The sequence below is a fragment of the Nelumbo lutea genome, chromosome 6 (genome assembly GCF_056320005.1).
Source record: "Nelumbo lutea isolate HS-2025 chromosome 6, American lotus-T2T, whole genome shotgun sequence".
Classification (NCBI taxonomy): Eukaryota; Viridiplantae; Streptophyta; class Magnoliopsida; order Proteales; family Nelumbonaceae; genus Nelumbo; species Nelumbo lutea.
The window spans coordinates 26796812-26814885 of NC_142689.1; the positions used below are offsets into that span (position 1 = coordinate 26796812).

General features: G+C 35.6%; 1 protein-coding gene across 4 annotated transcripts; it reads left to right on the top strand.

Annotated features, from left to right (window-relative positions):
• The first annotated feature begins 13442 nt into the window (after positions 1-13442).
• Positions 13443-16686, top strand: LOC148848118 (uncharacterized). Of its 4 annotated transcripts, XR_016100987.1 has the most exons (4): positions 13443-14118; positions 14487-14587; positions 16163-16247; positions 16347-16686. XR_016100987.1 is itself a non-coding variant. In XM_088950940.1 (3 exons), exons 1-3 carry the CDS (start codon positions 13450-13452, stop codon positions 16435-16437), a joined length of 861 nt encoding a protein of 286 aa, XP_088807066.1. In that variant the 5' UTR covers positions 13443-13449; the 3' UTR covers positions 16438-16686. The 4 variants fall into 4 exon arrangements, 3 of the variants coding, with proteins under 3 accessions (XP_088807066.1, XP_088807067.1, XP_088807068.1); XM_088950940.1 differs by lacking the exon at positions 16163-16247; XM_088950941.1 differs by lacking the exon at positions 14487-14587.
• The last annotated feature ends 1388 nt before the right edge of the window (positions 16687-18074 follow it).

Here is an 18074-nt window from a genome sequence, read left to right on the forward strand (position 1 = left end):
GAATATAACTTTCATATAGTAAGTACTTGTTTGTAAGAAAAAAAAATCATTATTTTTACAACCATTGAATGTGGAAATAAACATCAAATGGTGACAGTTGGCCCAGTTGTTCGGATGGTCACTTGGTATCCTCGGAAAAGAGGACGTGGAGGATCAAATTTGTGTAACCACATGCTCTTCGCGTTAAGGTTAATGGACCTCACGTGCTCTACCCCACCTCAAGAGTGCCCTTGCAATGTATATTTGTGTTTAAAAAAATGAAAAATAAAATGACCACTTGTATTTAGGGGTGTCAATTGGACTGGATTTGGTCTAATCTAATCTAGTCCAATGTGAATCCATTACAAATGGATCAGGTCCAATCCAATCCAATGAATATTTTGGATCATTTTGGACCAGTTCAATTCAATATATGGACCATTTAATTTGTTCAAATCCATTTTACTTTAGATTGGTTTCAACCCAAATTCGGTCCCTTGACACCTATATTCTTATCTTATATCAATAGACTAGATATCGGCTTAGTCCAACCCTATCCAATATAAATTTATTATAGACAGACCATTCCAATCAAATCCAATAAATATTTTGGACCGGTCCAGTTTAATGTTTGGATCATCCAATTTGTTTAAATTAGTTTTAATTTAGATTGATTTCAATCCAAATCATTGACATCTATATTCTTATCTTATATCAATGGACTAGATATTGGCTTAATCCAACCCAATCCAATATAAATTTATTATGGAGAGACCATGTCCAATCCAATCTAATAAATATTTCCTACCAGATTGATCCAATCCAATACAAAACCCGGTCCATTGACACTCTTATTTGTAACAACAAATCACTTGTTTTCCTTTGTTTTGTTGCAACAAAAATAACAAACGAGTAAGCCATCTCAATGGTGGCAAGCAGACAAAAGAAGGGCTTTATTTTTTTATTATTTTTTCCCTTTTCTTTTGTACCAGATATGAGACGGTAGTCACAACATGGGGAGAGTACCATGGGGGCCATCAGGCAAGTACATAAACCAGTTTGTCACAAAAAATATCAGCTGAGACAGACACCATTTGAGAGACCTGAACGCTTGTTACTTGTTAATCCTATATGTACTCTTTGGGAGACCTGATTACTAGTTGTTCATTATTGAAAGGGATGGTGAAAACCATGATTTTTAAAAACGAATCGGTCGGGGGTCTGGTTATCGATTCGAACGCTCTGTTTGTTCGATCCGAATGACCGGCTCATTCTGACAAAAAAATAAAAAGATTTAAAAAATTGGAAAATAATCAAAATTATTCGAACGGTTCGAATAATAACCGGCTGGTTCAACAGTTTGTTGATCAAAATCAACAGTTTTGAAGGAAAAAACGGTTTTAGAAGAAAACGGAATCAATCAAATAATCGGTTCCTGGTTTTTCTAGTCTGACCGTCCGGTCTGGTCTAATTTTGAAAAGAGTGGTGAAAACTGATTGTAGTTTTTCATTATTGAAAGGGATGGTGAAAATTGGCCTGTAGCTTTAATCATTGATGTTGATTGTTCATTATGTACGTGCCACAGCTGGGCACTATTAGGGTTGTGTTTGTTACTATTGTTGTTTTTATTTGAAATATTTTAGGTTAATCTATATAAATTGACATATATATATACTATGTATACCTAAAAATGCACATTACTATTCATTCTGAATTATGTTTTTTTTTTCCGTTTTTTTGATAGATAAACGAATTAAAACATTAACAAACAGGAACAAGATGTTTAATAGAAGAGGGAGGGCTTCTCCAATAGCTATGTGATAAAAATTCCATGTGTAACAATGTTAATGCAAATTGAAGGCGCCAAAACCCAGGGAGCTCACCTACACTTAATTGTGCATGGGACTTATATACAATAAATAAATACAGACCACTTACAACTCAAAAGCCAAGTTATTAGGTTGGACCACTTTTGTATATAGCAGTTTAACACACGTGTTGGATCTGTTCACATTTATTTTTAATTTTCATATGATTCATAAACACAGCCAGTGAGCCAGCATTTTGTATGATATATTAATGGTTTCAGAACCAGCAAAATGACCTTTTTTTTTTAACCCAACTTTTTTATAGCTTTCTCGACCAAGAATCACGGTGTGCTAATATAAGCATAAATTGGAATTTATATGGTGTATTGCATATAGAGGCGGAGCCAGGAAATTGTTATAAGGGGCCCAAAACATAAATGAAGTATGAATGAACCCATAGGAAGAACAACCATTAAAATGGAGAGTGAAGAGAAGAGAAAATTTACATGAAAAACTGTTTTTCAGTGAAGATTTTTTGAACCATAGGAGGGCTATGGCTTCCTGGCTCCGCCCCTGGTTGCACACACGAAGTACATAAACACATAAATCATACAATGTGCTCACATATCATGATTCAAAAAATGACCCATTAACATAACAGCTTCTTTTGCCTTGTGTGATTCATAACCCCATTTTTTAGAATCATGAACTGAATACCATCTAAGGTATGCTCACTTGTTTGCGGTGCAAATCTGAATTAGGTACTAATTTTGCATTTAATTAAAATTTGCATATGTTTAATTACTTGTAATTAATTAATTATGATTTGCATTCTTATCTGATGCAAACTTTAATTTTTACAACCTTCCCATTATTACTCTCTCAATATAAAATTGGTACCATAGAGGCTCCAGTGACATCTGAAAATGAAATCAGCAGAAATGATGAACAAATAAGGTCGTTATTTGTTATTTTGTTTAGTATTATCATCACCGACAACTTTTGTTTAAAATCGTAAGGCTACAATCTGTTATCAAATCACTGCAGGCGAATATTTGGTAGCTTTTGTCTCTTATGTGTTTGGTATATATTTTCTCCTTTTTTTTGTAGGCGATTACGTGGTAGTAGAAATGGTCACTCAGCATTACTCATAAACATGATCTATCTCCTTTAAGGCAGCATCTTTGGGCCGAGTACTTAGCCTCACTTGGAAAAAGTTGGGTTGAGTAAGATCAGATTGACGTTCAGGTTGAGGTAGGGTTATGTTTGGAAAATATGTAAGTTGACTTAACCTTGGGTTTTGCCATAATAAAACAAAAAGACTTAACTTGAGATGGATGAAGCTTTCGTTGAGTTAATTTCATTAAGTTGCTTTGAATAAGCTATTAAAGAAACTCTAATCTTTTGGCTGAAATATAATAAATTTGGGCTTTTTAGGGTTTCCACCAAACATTGCTTATAGACTGTTCGAGTGGCATCCACCTTGTAGAATATACAACTAGGACTGCAAGTTGGGTCGCGTTAAGTCGGGTTGAGGCCAATCCTAGTCCAATCCTAAGTTCTAAACCCCCCAATTCTAACCCTATCTCAACCTAACCTTCAATCAGATTTACCCAACCCTAACCTTAACTCTAACTAAATTCCTTCAACCCTAATCCAACTCAATCTAAAGTTAACTTCGGGTTGGGACTAACACAACCTTCTTCCCATCCCTTAAAATCTCATAAAACTATTTAATCTCAAATCTTAACTCAATTTTCACTATATATATTTATCATATATTTTATTAGTATTTGTTTGTTGATATTTTATTGGTTCTTTTAGTACAAAATTCAAAAAAAAAGAGTGTTTGAATTGACTATAATTTATTATGAATTATGACTTATGATAGCTCTTTTATGTGCGACAAACATTAGAAAGGAGATGAAGAATAAAATATTCAAAAATCATAAAATATGTTATTAAGGTTTTAATCTTTTCATTTGGGATTAAGTGAAGTGGTTATCTTAAAAGAAAGACATGATAGTATGTAATGAGGGCTATACAACTATCATACATCTAAAAACAAATTGATGTATGATATATAATATATACAACGCATATTTATATATGACATATACTATAGAGTCGGATTCGGGTTGGGTCAGCTTGTCTAAGGGGTCAATGCTAACCCAACCCAAAATGAAGTTGGGTTCATGAATTTCAACCCCAACCCTAACCCGAGCATCAACCCAACTTTTTCAGGTTGAATTAGGGTTAGGTTCAGGCCAACCCAACACAAGTTGCAGCCCTATATACAACCCCTATATAAATTTTAACAGATCCTCAACCCAAAACTGCCCAAGTTGTAGTATGTATGTATGTAATTATAAGTAAATAAATGTCAACAATTTCAGTAGGAAAATAAAACAGATACCCAATTTTCTTAGTTTTAACTTGACTTTCAAAACAAATTTAAAATTTAAACAATTAGGAAAATACGTGAGGTGGCAAATTAATGAATTGAGAACACTAACATCTATCTGGAAAATGACTTACCAAAATTTTCAAGGAATGTCATTTTTTTTCTGTAATTGAGGCTCAATTTTTGCAAAGTCTTTGTTTGCTATCTTATGTGTAACAAAACTGAGCCTTAGTGGGTCACAGGTCAAACAGTTCGATTGCTGGCCTCACTCAAAATAAAAATAAAAATAAAAATAAAAAATAAAAATTTTAAAAAGTATCCAATAATTCAAATTATCGTTTAAAGTTAGTTTATATCAAAATAAGCTTTTGATAAATAAGTTTGAAGCTACAAATATTATAGAACACATTTATCTGATGCAAGTTTGACAAAGTCAACATTTATAAGAATGCACAGCATAAAAACCTTGGTCACTGATTTCCGGTTCTGATGGTCCGACCATCTAGTCCAGTCCGAATTTAATAACACAGACTTCATCATTATTTCTTTCACATATTTTTATTGGCTAAAGTAGCTAGGTTCTAAATTTTGCCCTCAAAATTTAAAAAAAAAAAAGGAAAATATAACAGTATTTGTATCCTCCAACCACTCGAAGTCTTATCTTTATGCTCCCAGGTAGCATACTTTTTTTCCTATTCCCATGTGAACGTATTGAATTTTTTGAAATATTAGAAAAGAGACTTAATTTCTAAGTCCATTGGGCCATTAGAGTTGGGCAGGCGAGAGGGGTTGAAGGAATTAATATCTGGACCCTTTTTGTACTATCATCACCTTAGCCCATCAAAGAAAGTGCTAGCATTACAACTCAAAATAGGGTTTAAATTAATTGATGGATAAACATCTTTTTTTTTTTTTTTTTCTAAGATTAGGCACAAATTGTTGTTTAATTGTTATTTCAATTAGTTTTAACCAGAGATTATTTACGCATAGAAGTATGAAAATGTGATATTTACTTATAACTGTAAAAGTCTATATAACTCTGTATGATAGTATTTATTGATGAAAGATACAGTTGTAAATTGCTTTATGCAGTTACGCCGATGACCAAAGTGGGTCCACACGGCCTAAGTATTCAATTACTTTGCAAATGTTTTTTCTTTTTTTAATTTTTTTAAGTAAATAACTTGGCAAATGTCAGACTTGAGATCAGCCAACCTATTAAACAAACAGATACTGCTACCACTTTACTTTTGACTTTAAAAATAAAAAATAAAATAAAATAAAATAAAACAGATCGCCTAGAGAAGAACTGGTATAAGATGCTGGGGGATGGATCCGGTAGGTAAATCATCTAGAGGAAATATAGGTTTTTAAAAAGAAAAAAATCAGTTAGTCTTCTTATCCACATGTGATTTATTAGATATAATTGATGATGAGGAGGAGTAGAAGAGGTTGGTGGGCAATCGAATCATATCACAAAATGAGTTCGGGGTTCATAGATTCAACCGTTTACATGTTCATGATCGGTATAATCATACTCCTGGAAGCTTCATGTATGCGTATATTCTATTTCTAATGAGATTAAAAGAGAAAGTAGATCCACTTGGCAACTTGATTATGTAATTAGCTCCTTGTACATGGCAGCGGTGGTTGATTATGAAATTTCAAGGGAAAATAGGTTTGGAAAACTGAAAAGTGGTCGGGCCCTTGGAGGGCTGTACCTAGGTTTTAAAAATTGATTCAGAAATGGAATCGTTCTAACTATCAGTTTTCGGGTAAGTGGTTCAACCGTTTGGGATGAACAGTTTGGACGGTTTGTATATTAGGGCAAATGTTTATATGAGATTTGCCCTAATACACAAATCTCATATAAGAAAGCAGAGATGCTGACTGAGAAAGCCAGAAAGGAGAAAGGATAACTGTTGTCGGCTGAGAAAGAAGAAGAAGGAAGGAGAGAAGGAGGGACGAAGAAGTAAGAGGAGGAGGATGATTCGATGTTCACCGCCGACGGCGGCAGCAACATATGCAGATCTGAGATCTGAGTTCTCTAAAACACCTGTAGTCTTCTTCTTATTCTCTTTATGCTAGATCCCAGATCTGAGTTCGTATTTCAGACTAGATCTCAGATCTGAGTTCTCCTCTCTGCAACTTTATATTGCGAATCGCTAGCCGGGTCAAACGAGTCGACGGTTTGACCACCAGGGTTAGCGGTTTTTGACCCAAGAATGGGTTAGGGGTGAAACAGAACCAATTGCTTTGATGGTTTTTGGGCCGAATGGTCCGACCGTCTGGGTCAACAACGGTTCAAAAACATTGGGCTGTACTACATATCTTCTGAAAAGGGATCAAGACGGTTGTAATTCATTGGGATCTGCTATTCATAAATTGTTCTCACATCCTTACCCACAAAACATTATGAGATCACTGTCGTGTATTAGGAACATCTCCCCATGAATAATGAATCCGTATTAGTTGAATAGGATGACTCTTCAACATGTTGTAGAATCAATAAAAATGTTCCATGCCAATAATAAATTCATAGGCCCCACTGTAAAAGGTGTGGTTTCATGTACTTTAGGGTTCAACTATGATATGGAAAAGATATGATATCTAAAAAACTTTTGACCAGTCAACTGGAATCATAGACATGATAGCCAATTAGGTGCAATTTATCAAAAGATATGACATCATCATTTTTTATATTACCATTGGGAGATGTTCCCAATACATGGCGGGGATGTGCTGTGAGGGCTGATTCGATCTCCAAAACTCTTTCCATACCATATCTTTCTTGCATCATAGATTTTCCATGTGAAACATTATCAGGTTCCACAGCCCATGGCACAACCATCGCATTCAGCTATTTCTTGCTCATAATGTATGGAGGGCAGGGATGTGAGAATAACCCATAGATTTGAGCTTGTAGTAGTTCCCTATAAATCAGCAATCTGAAGAGAAGATAAGAGAAGAAGAGAGAGACAGGGGGGTGGTAAACAAAGAGTTCACATCTCTGCCCCACAAGGAGCTGCCACACAACACATCCTTGCCATGTATTGAGAACATCTCCCAATGATGACATCATCGGGACTGGTATTATCATCGAGAGATGTTCCCAATACATAACGGAGATGTATTGTGGGGCATTGTGGGGCAGAGATGTGATCTCGTAAACAAAGGGTCTAAGAGTCAATGCCACATCATCCAAGGTGCCAATTGCCAACTATTATAATTTACTTTTAATTATTGCTTGGTGACCCAGATTAATTGCTAGGATGAGTTAACTCGATTATGATTCAAATGTCCATGCTTGTACAAATAGAATATAACGGTTTTGATCCAATAGTAAAAATTACAAACACCTAGGATTTGGGTAGGAGATACACACCTACAAGCTACAACTCAATATGCCATCTAGATACTTGAATGATATTGTGAAAATCTCAATGCTTGAAAACATGGTTTTCAAAACCGTATAGAACCGGAAAACTCGGGAATTGGTTAGGTAATTGGTTCAATTTCACTTTAAAATCGCTTTTTGGCCAAAACCGTTGATTTGGTCGGTGCTTTGTTGACTCAAACAGTCAAACCGGTGACTCGGATAACATTTTTTGGTCGCTCATTTATTTATTTTATTTTTTTAAGTCAAAACAAGTTATTTGTTTGAACCAAACGGTCGAACTGTTCGACTTGCGAACCAGTCCTCAAAATGGTTTCCTGTCTAGTATAGTTTTAAAAACCTTGCTTCAAAAGGATTTCATGTAGCAACTTCTAGATTTGGAGTCGAGCCCCACCCCCATTAGCCTACAAGCCATGTTTGGTGAAAACTTAAAGAAGACAAAAAATGACTTCCTAAAAGCAAAAAATATGGCTTTTTCTTGAGGCTTTTCCAAAGTAACTCAATGAAAGCAATTGAACCTACGGGTCCTTAATGAAGAGATAAAAAACCAACATTATATACAATATGTATATACATATATGAAGAGATGGCTACAAATAAATAATTTTATTGGTAAGGAAAATATTCATTAAAGCTAGAAAACAAAGATTAACCATCGGAACTAATAGGACTAGACTCAGACTCTTAAGAACTACAAACAACCAACTAGGAGGAGAATGGATAAACCATCAAGAACAACAAAAAATGATTAACCATTAGAACTAAAAGGCCCCTACTGCATAGATGGACCGCTTCATTACAAAACCTACTAACATGACTAAACTAAATGGATAAACCATCACAAAAATGTCTTATGTCCATGATTAAAAACATTAACTCCTTCTGTTAGACAGTGTATGCCCTTAGCTCTAATCAGATTGATGTACATAAATATTTATTAGTAAATGAATAAAGTACATTATTGTTTCATGTTCTTATCAGCGTATTTTATGTGAATTACTCCTTAAACTGGACACTTACGAGGCTTGTACTGGTTTAAAATGTTTTCAGCCATTGGATAGACTTAGGAAGTTTATCTTGACAAGACTAACACTGGTATATTGTTGAACTAGTGGAGCAACTTGTTTTAGTTGCTAGGGTTAGCCCCCAAGTACAACTAGTGGGTGTTTAGAGGAAATACTAAATCTGAATCAATTTTTAGTTATGCCTTAGGCCTTGGAGATATATAGACAAAACTGGAAAGTTGCACTTAACCCCATACTTGATTATGATACTACACTTGGACTGAGTTGTATTTTATGTGCTAACTAGTGAGATCCATCTAGGAACAAATACATGGGCATATTTGGTCAATTTGAAAAATTACTTGAGTGGGCGATCATAGTGATAGGATTAGCCATTTTGTCCGACAAAGTGAATATCAGGGTTTACACACTCTTTGATGGAAACCTAAATTTTTAGTAGTAGATTTTGATTGTATTTGAAATCTGATTTGCAAATTGTATTTATATGCTATATTACAATTTTATGAAAAATGTTTGCAAAAGGTCTTAATCGCAGGATCCATCAAAGCAGAGAGTGTGACACTATATTTTACAACCTGGGAAGATATCATTCTCTGTGGGTAGTGTTTTGATGATTATGGGCTGAGAGATTAGGTTAGGTGTAAAGACCATTACATGACTAATTATCTGATGGGCTTTATCTTATATAAATCCATTATCCTTGAGTCTTCATAGGGTGGTTGAATTCATGGGTCATTTATGTGTAAATGTTGGGCACAAACTAAAGCCAAGCTGATTAGGTCAAGGGTTCACTACTCAAAGTAGTGAATTCGGCCTAACCTCTTCTAGAGGTAGGGCCAAACACTTGTGGACTTGTATGAGAACTTTGTGGGTTCCATGACATACAATATTAAGGCCCAAAATGGCCATGCAACACCTTGGGACATGAACCATTAGAGAATACCTTCTAATTAGAAGGTGCAAGTCAAGTTGGGTTGGGTCGAGGTTAACCCTAACCCTATCCTAACTGTGGAACCCTCAATCGTAACACTAATTCAATAGGCTTGGGTTGGGTTCAGGTTGACTCACTACAAGAATACCTTCTAATTAGAGGGTGCTAGTCAGGTTGGGTGGGGTCGAGGTTAACCTTAACCCTATCCTAGCTGTGGAACCCTCAATTGTAATACTAATTCAATGGGCTTGGGTTGGGTTCAGGTCGGCCCAACTTCTCTATTTTCTGCCAAATGTTTTTTGTTTTCTAGGCTCAAGGGTTGAGGTCAATTCAGTTCAACATTATTATGTGATGGGATCTGCTTCTCACACCGACCTAACAACTACATCCCATCGTGTATTGGGAACATCTCCCATGAATAATAACTTACAAGTATGGAAAATGTTCTTGATGATGTGTGACTGGAATATGCTGCAAGATCGATGTGAGGAATGCTCTTTGAGGAGCAGATCCAAACTCCATTAGTATATATAAAAATACACGGTTATTATGCTTTTAGAAGATTCTGTCTTCAAACTTAAAATTGTTGACATGCATATAGATATATGAATAGATCATACATATATACATACATTAACGAAGTGCACATATACATATATACTACATGCAAAAATACATTATATATATATATATATATATATATATATATATATATATATACTTATATACATAAATAAAATGTTTATATGATATTTATACGTAAAAATATAAAATTAAATTGGGCTCAGATTGAATTATTGGCAAAGGCCTCAACCCTAATCCAACCTGAAGTTAAATTGGGTTCATACTAAACCCTAACTTCAATCCAACCCTAACTGCTAGCCCGGCCAAGTTGCAGTATTATTTCTTCTGCTACTCGCATTTAGATAATGAGGATATTTGTGAAGATAACAGAAAGATGAAGAATATTTTTCATAATTTTTTAATACAGTGGTCTAATCCCTCCCTACGGCTGTGTTTGTTTTGCTAAAACAAGAGTGAATCAGAAGGTTGAAGGAAATTCTTCCCTTGTAATTTCTAACACAACCAAATGGTATCAACGCGGAGAAAGTAAGTATGGCTGATAAGAAGGAAGCTATAAAACTCAAGCTAAAGGCCAAAGGAGCAGTTTAAAGAAGCTTCTCACAGACAAAAATTCCTGTCCTTTCTTAGAAAGCTCCTAGTTCCTTCTTTTAGTTGCTCTGCATGAAGAAATGATCTTGTATGTATCTTCTTATTCATTACAAAAGCACCCATGGATATAAAATATTTTAAACATCCTTTTACTCATCTCTGCTTCAGTTTAGGAAATACTCATCTGAAAGTTTGTTGCATTGTCTCTTGGATTCCTGTGCTTTCTATTTGGCATAGAACATTTAGGATCTTTTTGATTTACAGTTGGAATCGGAATTGAAATTAGAATTAACTATAATGGCTTCCTATTCTCAAAGGAGAGGGAGAGACATTCCCTTCAACTGAAAGAATGCCATCCCACTAGGAATCTGAATCAAATTCTGACTCCATCCAACCAAACGATTGGGATGAAAATGAATCATTTCAATTCTATTCTAGGCACTATTCTTATGAACCAAATGGACCCTTAATTGCGCATATACCATTGTATTCTAATCTTATGAATTTATAGTCTATCATTTTGGGTGATTGCATAATGCATACCAACCGATGAACCGAAGAATGGTTGTGGGTTTTCTCAAGCAAAAGCCCACGAAAGACTTGCTGCGATGATAGTGAAAATCAGACCAACCATCCAATAAGGCCCATTTGGATTAGTCAAATCACACATCACACTATGGCTTTGCAATAGCGTCGTTCTCCGAGTGGTTGTACTTTTTTATAGCACTCGTAGTCGTAGCTTCCTCGAAACAGTGCCTTCTTTTTTGCCACGTATGGGCGTACGACAAAGTTGGCAATTGGGCAGATTTTAGTCTTGTTAGAACGTGTGGACCTGTTCTGAACCGACATCACGGCTCTGACGTGTAAACACTATGATTGATATTATCAGTTGAGTGGCACGTGCAAATGCACGTGTAAATGGAAAGAGAAGACACAGTGGTAAAAAAATAAGTGGATTTATTCGGTTAAATTATTTGGTTGTGAAGCCCTTTTGGGCTGTGTTTGGTTTGATAGGAAGTAAGAAAAAAACAGAAAATCAAGGAAAACTTTTATGGGAAAGTTTGTGACATTCCTTAAGAACTTCCTCTCAACTTTTCTGTTTATTTATTTTTTCCTTATTTTCCCTACCTAACCTGATACAACCTTGGGTTTAATTAAGTGAGTTGGATTAGTTATTCACCATGTGATCCGGATCAAGTCAGAAGGGCTCACTACGATGTAGGAGATCATTCTTTCAAAATTATAATGTTCTCCAATAATTATATCTTTTGTTTTTGAGAATAAAAAGTAAGTTGATTTTATTTCAAAAATAGTTCAATTTCTTTTGTAACATTAGACTTATGGGTTTTAATACAAAAACAAGATACAATTTATAAAAAAAATGATATCAAATCATTCAATGAATACATGTTTTTCAAACTAAAAGTTCAAGAAGGAATTTATTTTCCATTTTCTAAGAAAACGATTGCTGCATAAGAATGCCATTTTCTCAGAAAATGGATTCTTTTGTTTGGGACCATTACTGTCACATAGGCATTTTTTAATGATGTGTCAACATTTTTATTACTAACAGTAAAAAAGGACATTTTCTTCAAAAAAATGGCATTGGTTCCAAACACGTTTTAACACCAGTTTGTTAATCCACAACATTCTTGGCCAAGTCAGAACGAACGGAAATATAAATGCGTATCAGGTTTTTCTTTTTTGGGCCAATCTTACTTTACCCCATTTAATAAATTTGTATTGCTTTGTATACTTTCAAACAATGGGAGAAATTAATGCCAAGACTAGCGATATATAATGTCATGACTCATGAGTGCAGCTTTTGGAAATTACAACCTTTTGATCTAGTGAAGCATGGGTATATGTGGTCTTTTAATTGGAATATGGAGGCCGGTTTATCAAAAAGGAAAACTAGGTTCGATTAAACCGGGTCCAATTAAAACAAAAATAATAATCCAGCAATCTGGAGCAGGAGTGCAACTTTAGATTTGTTACGTACGTAACGCCGTGGACAAAGACAAACTACAAAGAAAGACACGATGGCAAATCTGATAATTTGATGGAATTAAGGGGGAATCGGAAATTCATATATTTTACACCGCAGGGATTCTGACCATTATAAAAGGAGCCAATCAAGTTAGAAGAGATTTCTTATCAGTTATCTCTGCTCTGCTCCGCTCTGCAGCAACTCCTTTTTATAATAATTCTTTTTTTTTTTTTTTTTTTGGGCAAAATGGGAGCCCCGCGAATATTTTCCTCGTTTCAATCAATCCACAAATATAATTGACACTTGACAGACAAACAATAGAACATCATTCTTTGTTTGTTTACTCCTTTTTCAGGGATAGATAGATAGGTTCCTAGGGATAGATAAGGTTTTGGGGTTTCTATCCTACCAAAGTTCAGTCTTTTTAATAAGAATTTCAGTGCGGATTTCTTAGAATTTTGATTAGGGTTTCTCTCTGGGTCTTTTCTGAAGTGGGGTTTTTGTATAATTGAACTAGAGGAAAGAAGAAGACCTTCTTCCTTTCCTTTTTTTTTTTTCATTGTATTTGCAGTTTTAAGTGATTTTGCCCTTTTAATGGTTTAATATCACTAGAGATTTATTGGCGTTTTTTTCTTCTTCTGCAATTCGACCAATAATCCATCCTTAACCTGGTTGTCTGTTTTAGGGAAGAATTTGGACGAAATTGACTGATCCATTCATCCACTGGTTTCTCTCTCTGTTGATGCTTCTGTCGCTTCCTTTCAACAATTCGATTAGGGTTGCAATTCGTATTCAAAGCTGGACGGCTTTGTCTGTTAGGGCATCCTTGATATTGATCTGGTTAATTCTTTCTTTGTGTTTGTTCGTTGAATCCGTCGAGAGACTCGAAACCATGAAGGTCCATCCCGCTCCCAAGAAGCGAAACATCACGTTTCGATACGACCACAATTCAAGCCTCTCTGAAGCCAACAGGATCATGAACAGGCAGAAGAAGTTGCGTCGACTTCCTCACATATTCAATCGGGTCCTGGAGCTCCCCTTTCGTTCCGATGCTGATGTCTCGGTTGAAGAGAATTCGGATTGTTTCCGTTTTATCGTAACCACCGATGATGTAGGCGACGATGTTAGAGCACACACGATCGAGATATACCCTGGAGTCACCAAGATTGTGATCAGGGGGACGAACGTTCTTGAACTGTCTTTGGACGAACTTGAGCTCGATCTATGGAGGTTTAGGCTTCCACCTACGACCAGGCCGGAGCTCGCTACCGCCGTTTACGTCGACGGGGAACTAATTGTGACAGTCCCAAAAGGTGCGAATGCTGACAACCCAGGTGGTACCAATGAGGAAGGGGAAGTTTGGGGGGAAGAAAATGGGGACCTCAGGGGAGGAGTTGGTCGCCTTGTCCTTGTACAGTAACGCCTTTCTTCCATTCCTGTGGCTTCAAAATGCAATTTCATTTAAGCTTGTTCATGGAACTCATTCTGTATGCTTTCTGGTTAAATTTAGAAATTGCCTTTAATTACTTGGGATGGCTGGCTCCATTTTTTTTTTTTAATTCTTTGTGGATGGTTTTAGTTCTGCCTCTGGTAAGCTGTTCGAATGACGTCTAGTTTTAATGCTTTTTAATTAATTTGATCTTCACAGTTGACATCACTCGGGCATCATTTTGTTTTGGACTTTAATCCTCTTACTTTTCTTAGAAGATAATGACATTTCTTGTGCTTTGCTTGCTGATTATTCATGAGTTTTTTTTTTTTGTTTTTTGGGTATTTTAGTCTTTGAAAATCTGGTTTTGCCATGTGCCGGTGTTTGCACCACCAAGCAAAGCTCTTTTCAGAAGCTGTATCAGAGTGTTAATTTGGTGTTCTATACCAAGGTGAAGTTTACTTGTTTCATGGTTAACTGACACAGGCATATATTCTCCTGGTTGAGTTAGTGGGGGATGTCATCCTCTAAATTCGATAACCCAATTATGTTATTCTCCTTTGAGCCATTCACATATTCAAAGTTTCAAGTAGTTGATCACTGGCTTGTGCATTTCTTATGCTTTGACAGATCTGGCAATCATATCCTTTTTTAGGGCTGCAAACAGTATCTGATTGTCCGAATTTGAATTCAAATTGATTCTATGGAGGGTGATCTGAATTTGATCAGTGGATCAAATATGGATCCACCCCTATCAGATCTGATATAATCTCATTCTATTCAATCAATCAATCAATCTATATATAGGTTTATGTTTCATATATGTAATTTTCAATTCTTCAAAAAAAGTAATTTTCAATTAATTTTATTCGTAAAATATAATATCAAAGTCATTTTCAGCTCATTTTATTAATACTAACATGATATTTTGATCATTTTTAGTTTAATTTATTTATTTTATTCAATATTTGTTTGCAATCTGAATTTGATTTGAATCCGGCATAAATCCAATCAGAATTTGAATATAAACGAATCAAATTTGGATCTATCTATATCCGATCCAATCTGTTTGCAGCCCTAATTTTTCGTTTAGGGATTTATATTCCCCCACAGTACATACTCATTTGTCACTGGTTTTTCTTTAGCTTGCTGGAAAGTTTTTTGAGAAGGAGATTTTCATCTGGGAATTATATTTTTTCATATTTTTCTTAACATGGTACTTCTAGCATCAATGAAAAAATTTGTCATTCCTAGATAACTTTTCCATATGAAATAAGGGAAATGTTTCCAGCTTTGGAATCTCGAAATGATGTTCCCTGTTTGGGTGAATTTTGCAAGATATTTGTCCACCTTAATTTACTTTCTGCTGAATCAAATACATAGAAACATAAGAAAATGTTTTCCACGAGGACCAATTTTTGATAAAAAAATCCTACTGAAAATCGCTTATTTCAGTAGTTTATATGATTTACCTACACAGATATTATGCTTCCCATCAGATTTTACCTGTCTCATCCAAAGAATCCTACTGGTACCTGGTAGCTGTTTGTGTCTATTTAGCCTTATTATTTCTATTGCATTGCACAGATCAGTCACTTGAGGTTCAACCATACATTGTAAGTTTTTGATTCGTAGACATTTTGTGTCTGAGGATGGTTTACAAAAAAGCTCCCCCCTACTTTGTTGCTTCTCCAAGCACTGCTTGTTGCTGCTGGTGTTCACCAGTGTGTTTAAATTCTGGGTGCAGAGATTGCATTTCAAGTTTTCAACGACTCTGCCAAATCTGAATTATTTTGCTTCTATATGTGCAGTTAAATAAGTGCTCAAGTTTTATTATTTTTATTTTTTATTTTTTAATCGTAGACACTGTCATCTGTGATGCTTACCTAATGTCTTCTCTTTTTATAGTAATTGCTTTTCATGTTTAAAATAAAAATTAAGAACACATTGGAATTTATTTTTGCCTTTTAAATGCAAGTAAATTTCTTGCTCTTTCTCTTTTATTGATTATTTTACCTTATCACAGTTGGAGTTGAAAGAAACCATCGGCTTTGCCTGGGTTGTCATGGACTCATGGGTCACTGTTTGATGTGTCTCAAAGAGCCTTTTAGGTTAAAAATTGTTAGTGATTATTGAATATAACATTCCTACTGTAGGACTGTGTGAGAGTTTTGATATCAGGGTATCTGCATGGTTGTATTTGTTATCAGATTGGGATTTCCACTTAAACAAGCTGGAGGGGCCTTGTATGTGCGTGAAAAAATCAGGAGGTCGAGAAAGAAAAGCCATGTTGTACATTGATGATTGATGGTCTTTCTCAACATTCAGGAGAGTCCAATGCATCATTTCAACTGATGTATACTGATATAAGTTTGAATCTACTCAGCCATGTACTAGTTTGCAGCCTAACAGGAAATGCATATTAGCCTTTATGAAAAGGGAAACATACTAGAAGGGATAATTCTGAAGTTGGGGGATAGAGCTAAGGCAACATGAAGTCATGAACATTGAACATGGAATGAAGGGGGGGTTTCTCCTTTTTATCTTAAAGCATATGAATTATATTTCTGTTTTTTTTTTTTTTTTTATCAATAACACTTTCATTAAATCATCAATAGAAGATTTACAAGAGGAAGACAAACACACTTATCTTCTAAGAGCAACAAAGGACCTCAAGAAAAAGGAAAAATCACTAAAGTTACAGTTTAGCCCAAAATAGTGAATCCCTTTCTACCCCTTGTTTAGCTAAACCATCAGTTAGGGACCACCACCTGCACTAGCCACTTAAATTTCCTCTTTTCATTGTTGTACTTCCATAAGCCATTGTTATCTTTATTCTGCCACCCTATCACCACCTCTGAATCCTCTTCAATTATGAGTTTTCTGATGTTCAACTCCTTAGCTTTTTGGACTTTCCATAATTGTAAAGATCTCAACTCTAAGGGAGTCACCCACTCTAATTGGGCCTGAGAACATGTCAGAGATGACCCCATTCTCATTCCTAAAAACACTCCCAATCCCCTATTGTCTCAGATTTCCCCTACTACATCCATCAAAGTTTAATTTCAAAATCCAACATGTGGAGGGGTCCAAGACACTCATTACTGACTTGGTCTGTGTGCAATTTGCAATTTCACCCCACTTCATCAACATGTCATCCACAGTGTAATTTGTGATTAGCTCCAAAGGTTTCAGCCACTATACAACTTTAATATGTATGATAGCCTTCGTATTTGTTGTTCCTCTCTCAACTTTTGAGAATATCTTAGAATTTCTTAGGCCCTACAAGTCTGATGGAGGATTCCAGTTACATTCAAATAGGGAGAAAGTCCAATCCCAAATTGACCTTGCAAGATAGCAAGACACCAATAGGTGAAAACCAGTCTCCCCATCTGTTTTACAAAGAACACACCAATGAGGTGACAAACGGGTATTGAGTCTTTTCTTTTGGAATAGATCACCAATGTTGAATTATATTTTCTCTTGGAGGTTTTAGTCCTTTAGATGTCAACTTCTTGAACATCACGCAGCTCAGCTTGGAACTTGTAAATAAGCTTGTGGTGGGGACATATTTTTGGCATTTGGCTTGTTTTGTGTCTTGATTTGGTTTCTATTGGAGGAAAACTGAAAAACTAAACCAAGGATCTAATGGTCGTAGTCTCGACACAATTCAACTACTACCAGTGGTGGGGACATATTCTTTCTACGCAATTCAGCTTTTATTGCCTTAAGGTTTTTTGTAGCACACTAGCACTTATATAAAGTGCTAGCATCGTCATTGAGCCATGTAACTAGCTAACTTGACGACGAACTTTCCACTGGATTAGCCTTCATCCTACCACCAGCCTACTGCTGCCATGAGGGGTTTGTATCCTCCTATCAGCACGTGCACAGGGAGGTTCAACCAAGCTGCAGAATGGATTGCTGGACGGGTCAAT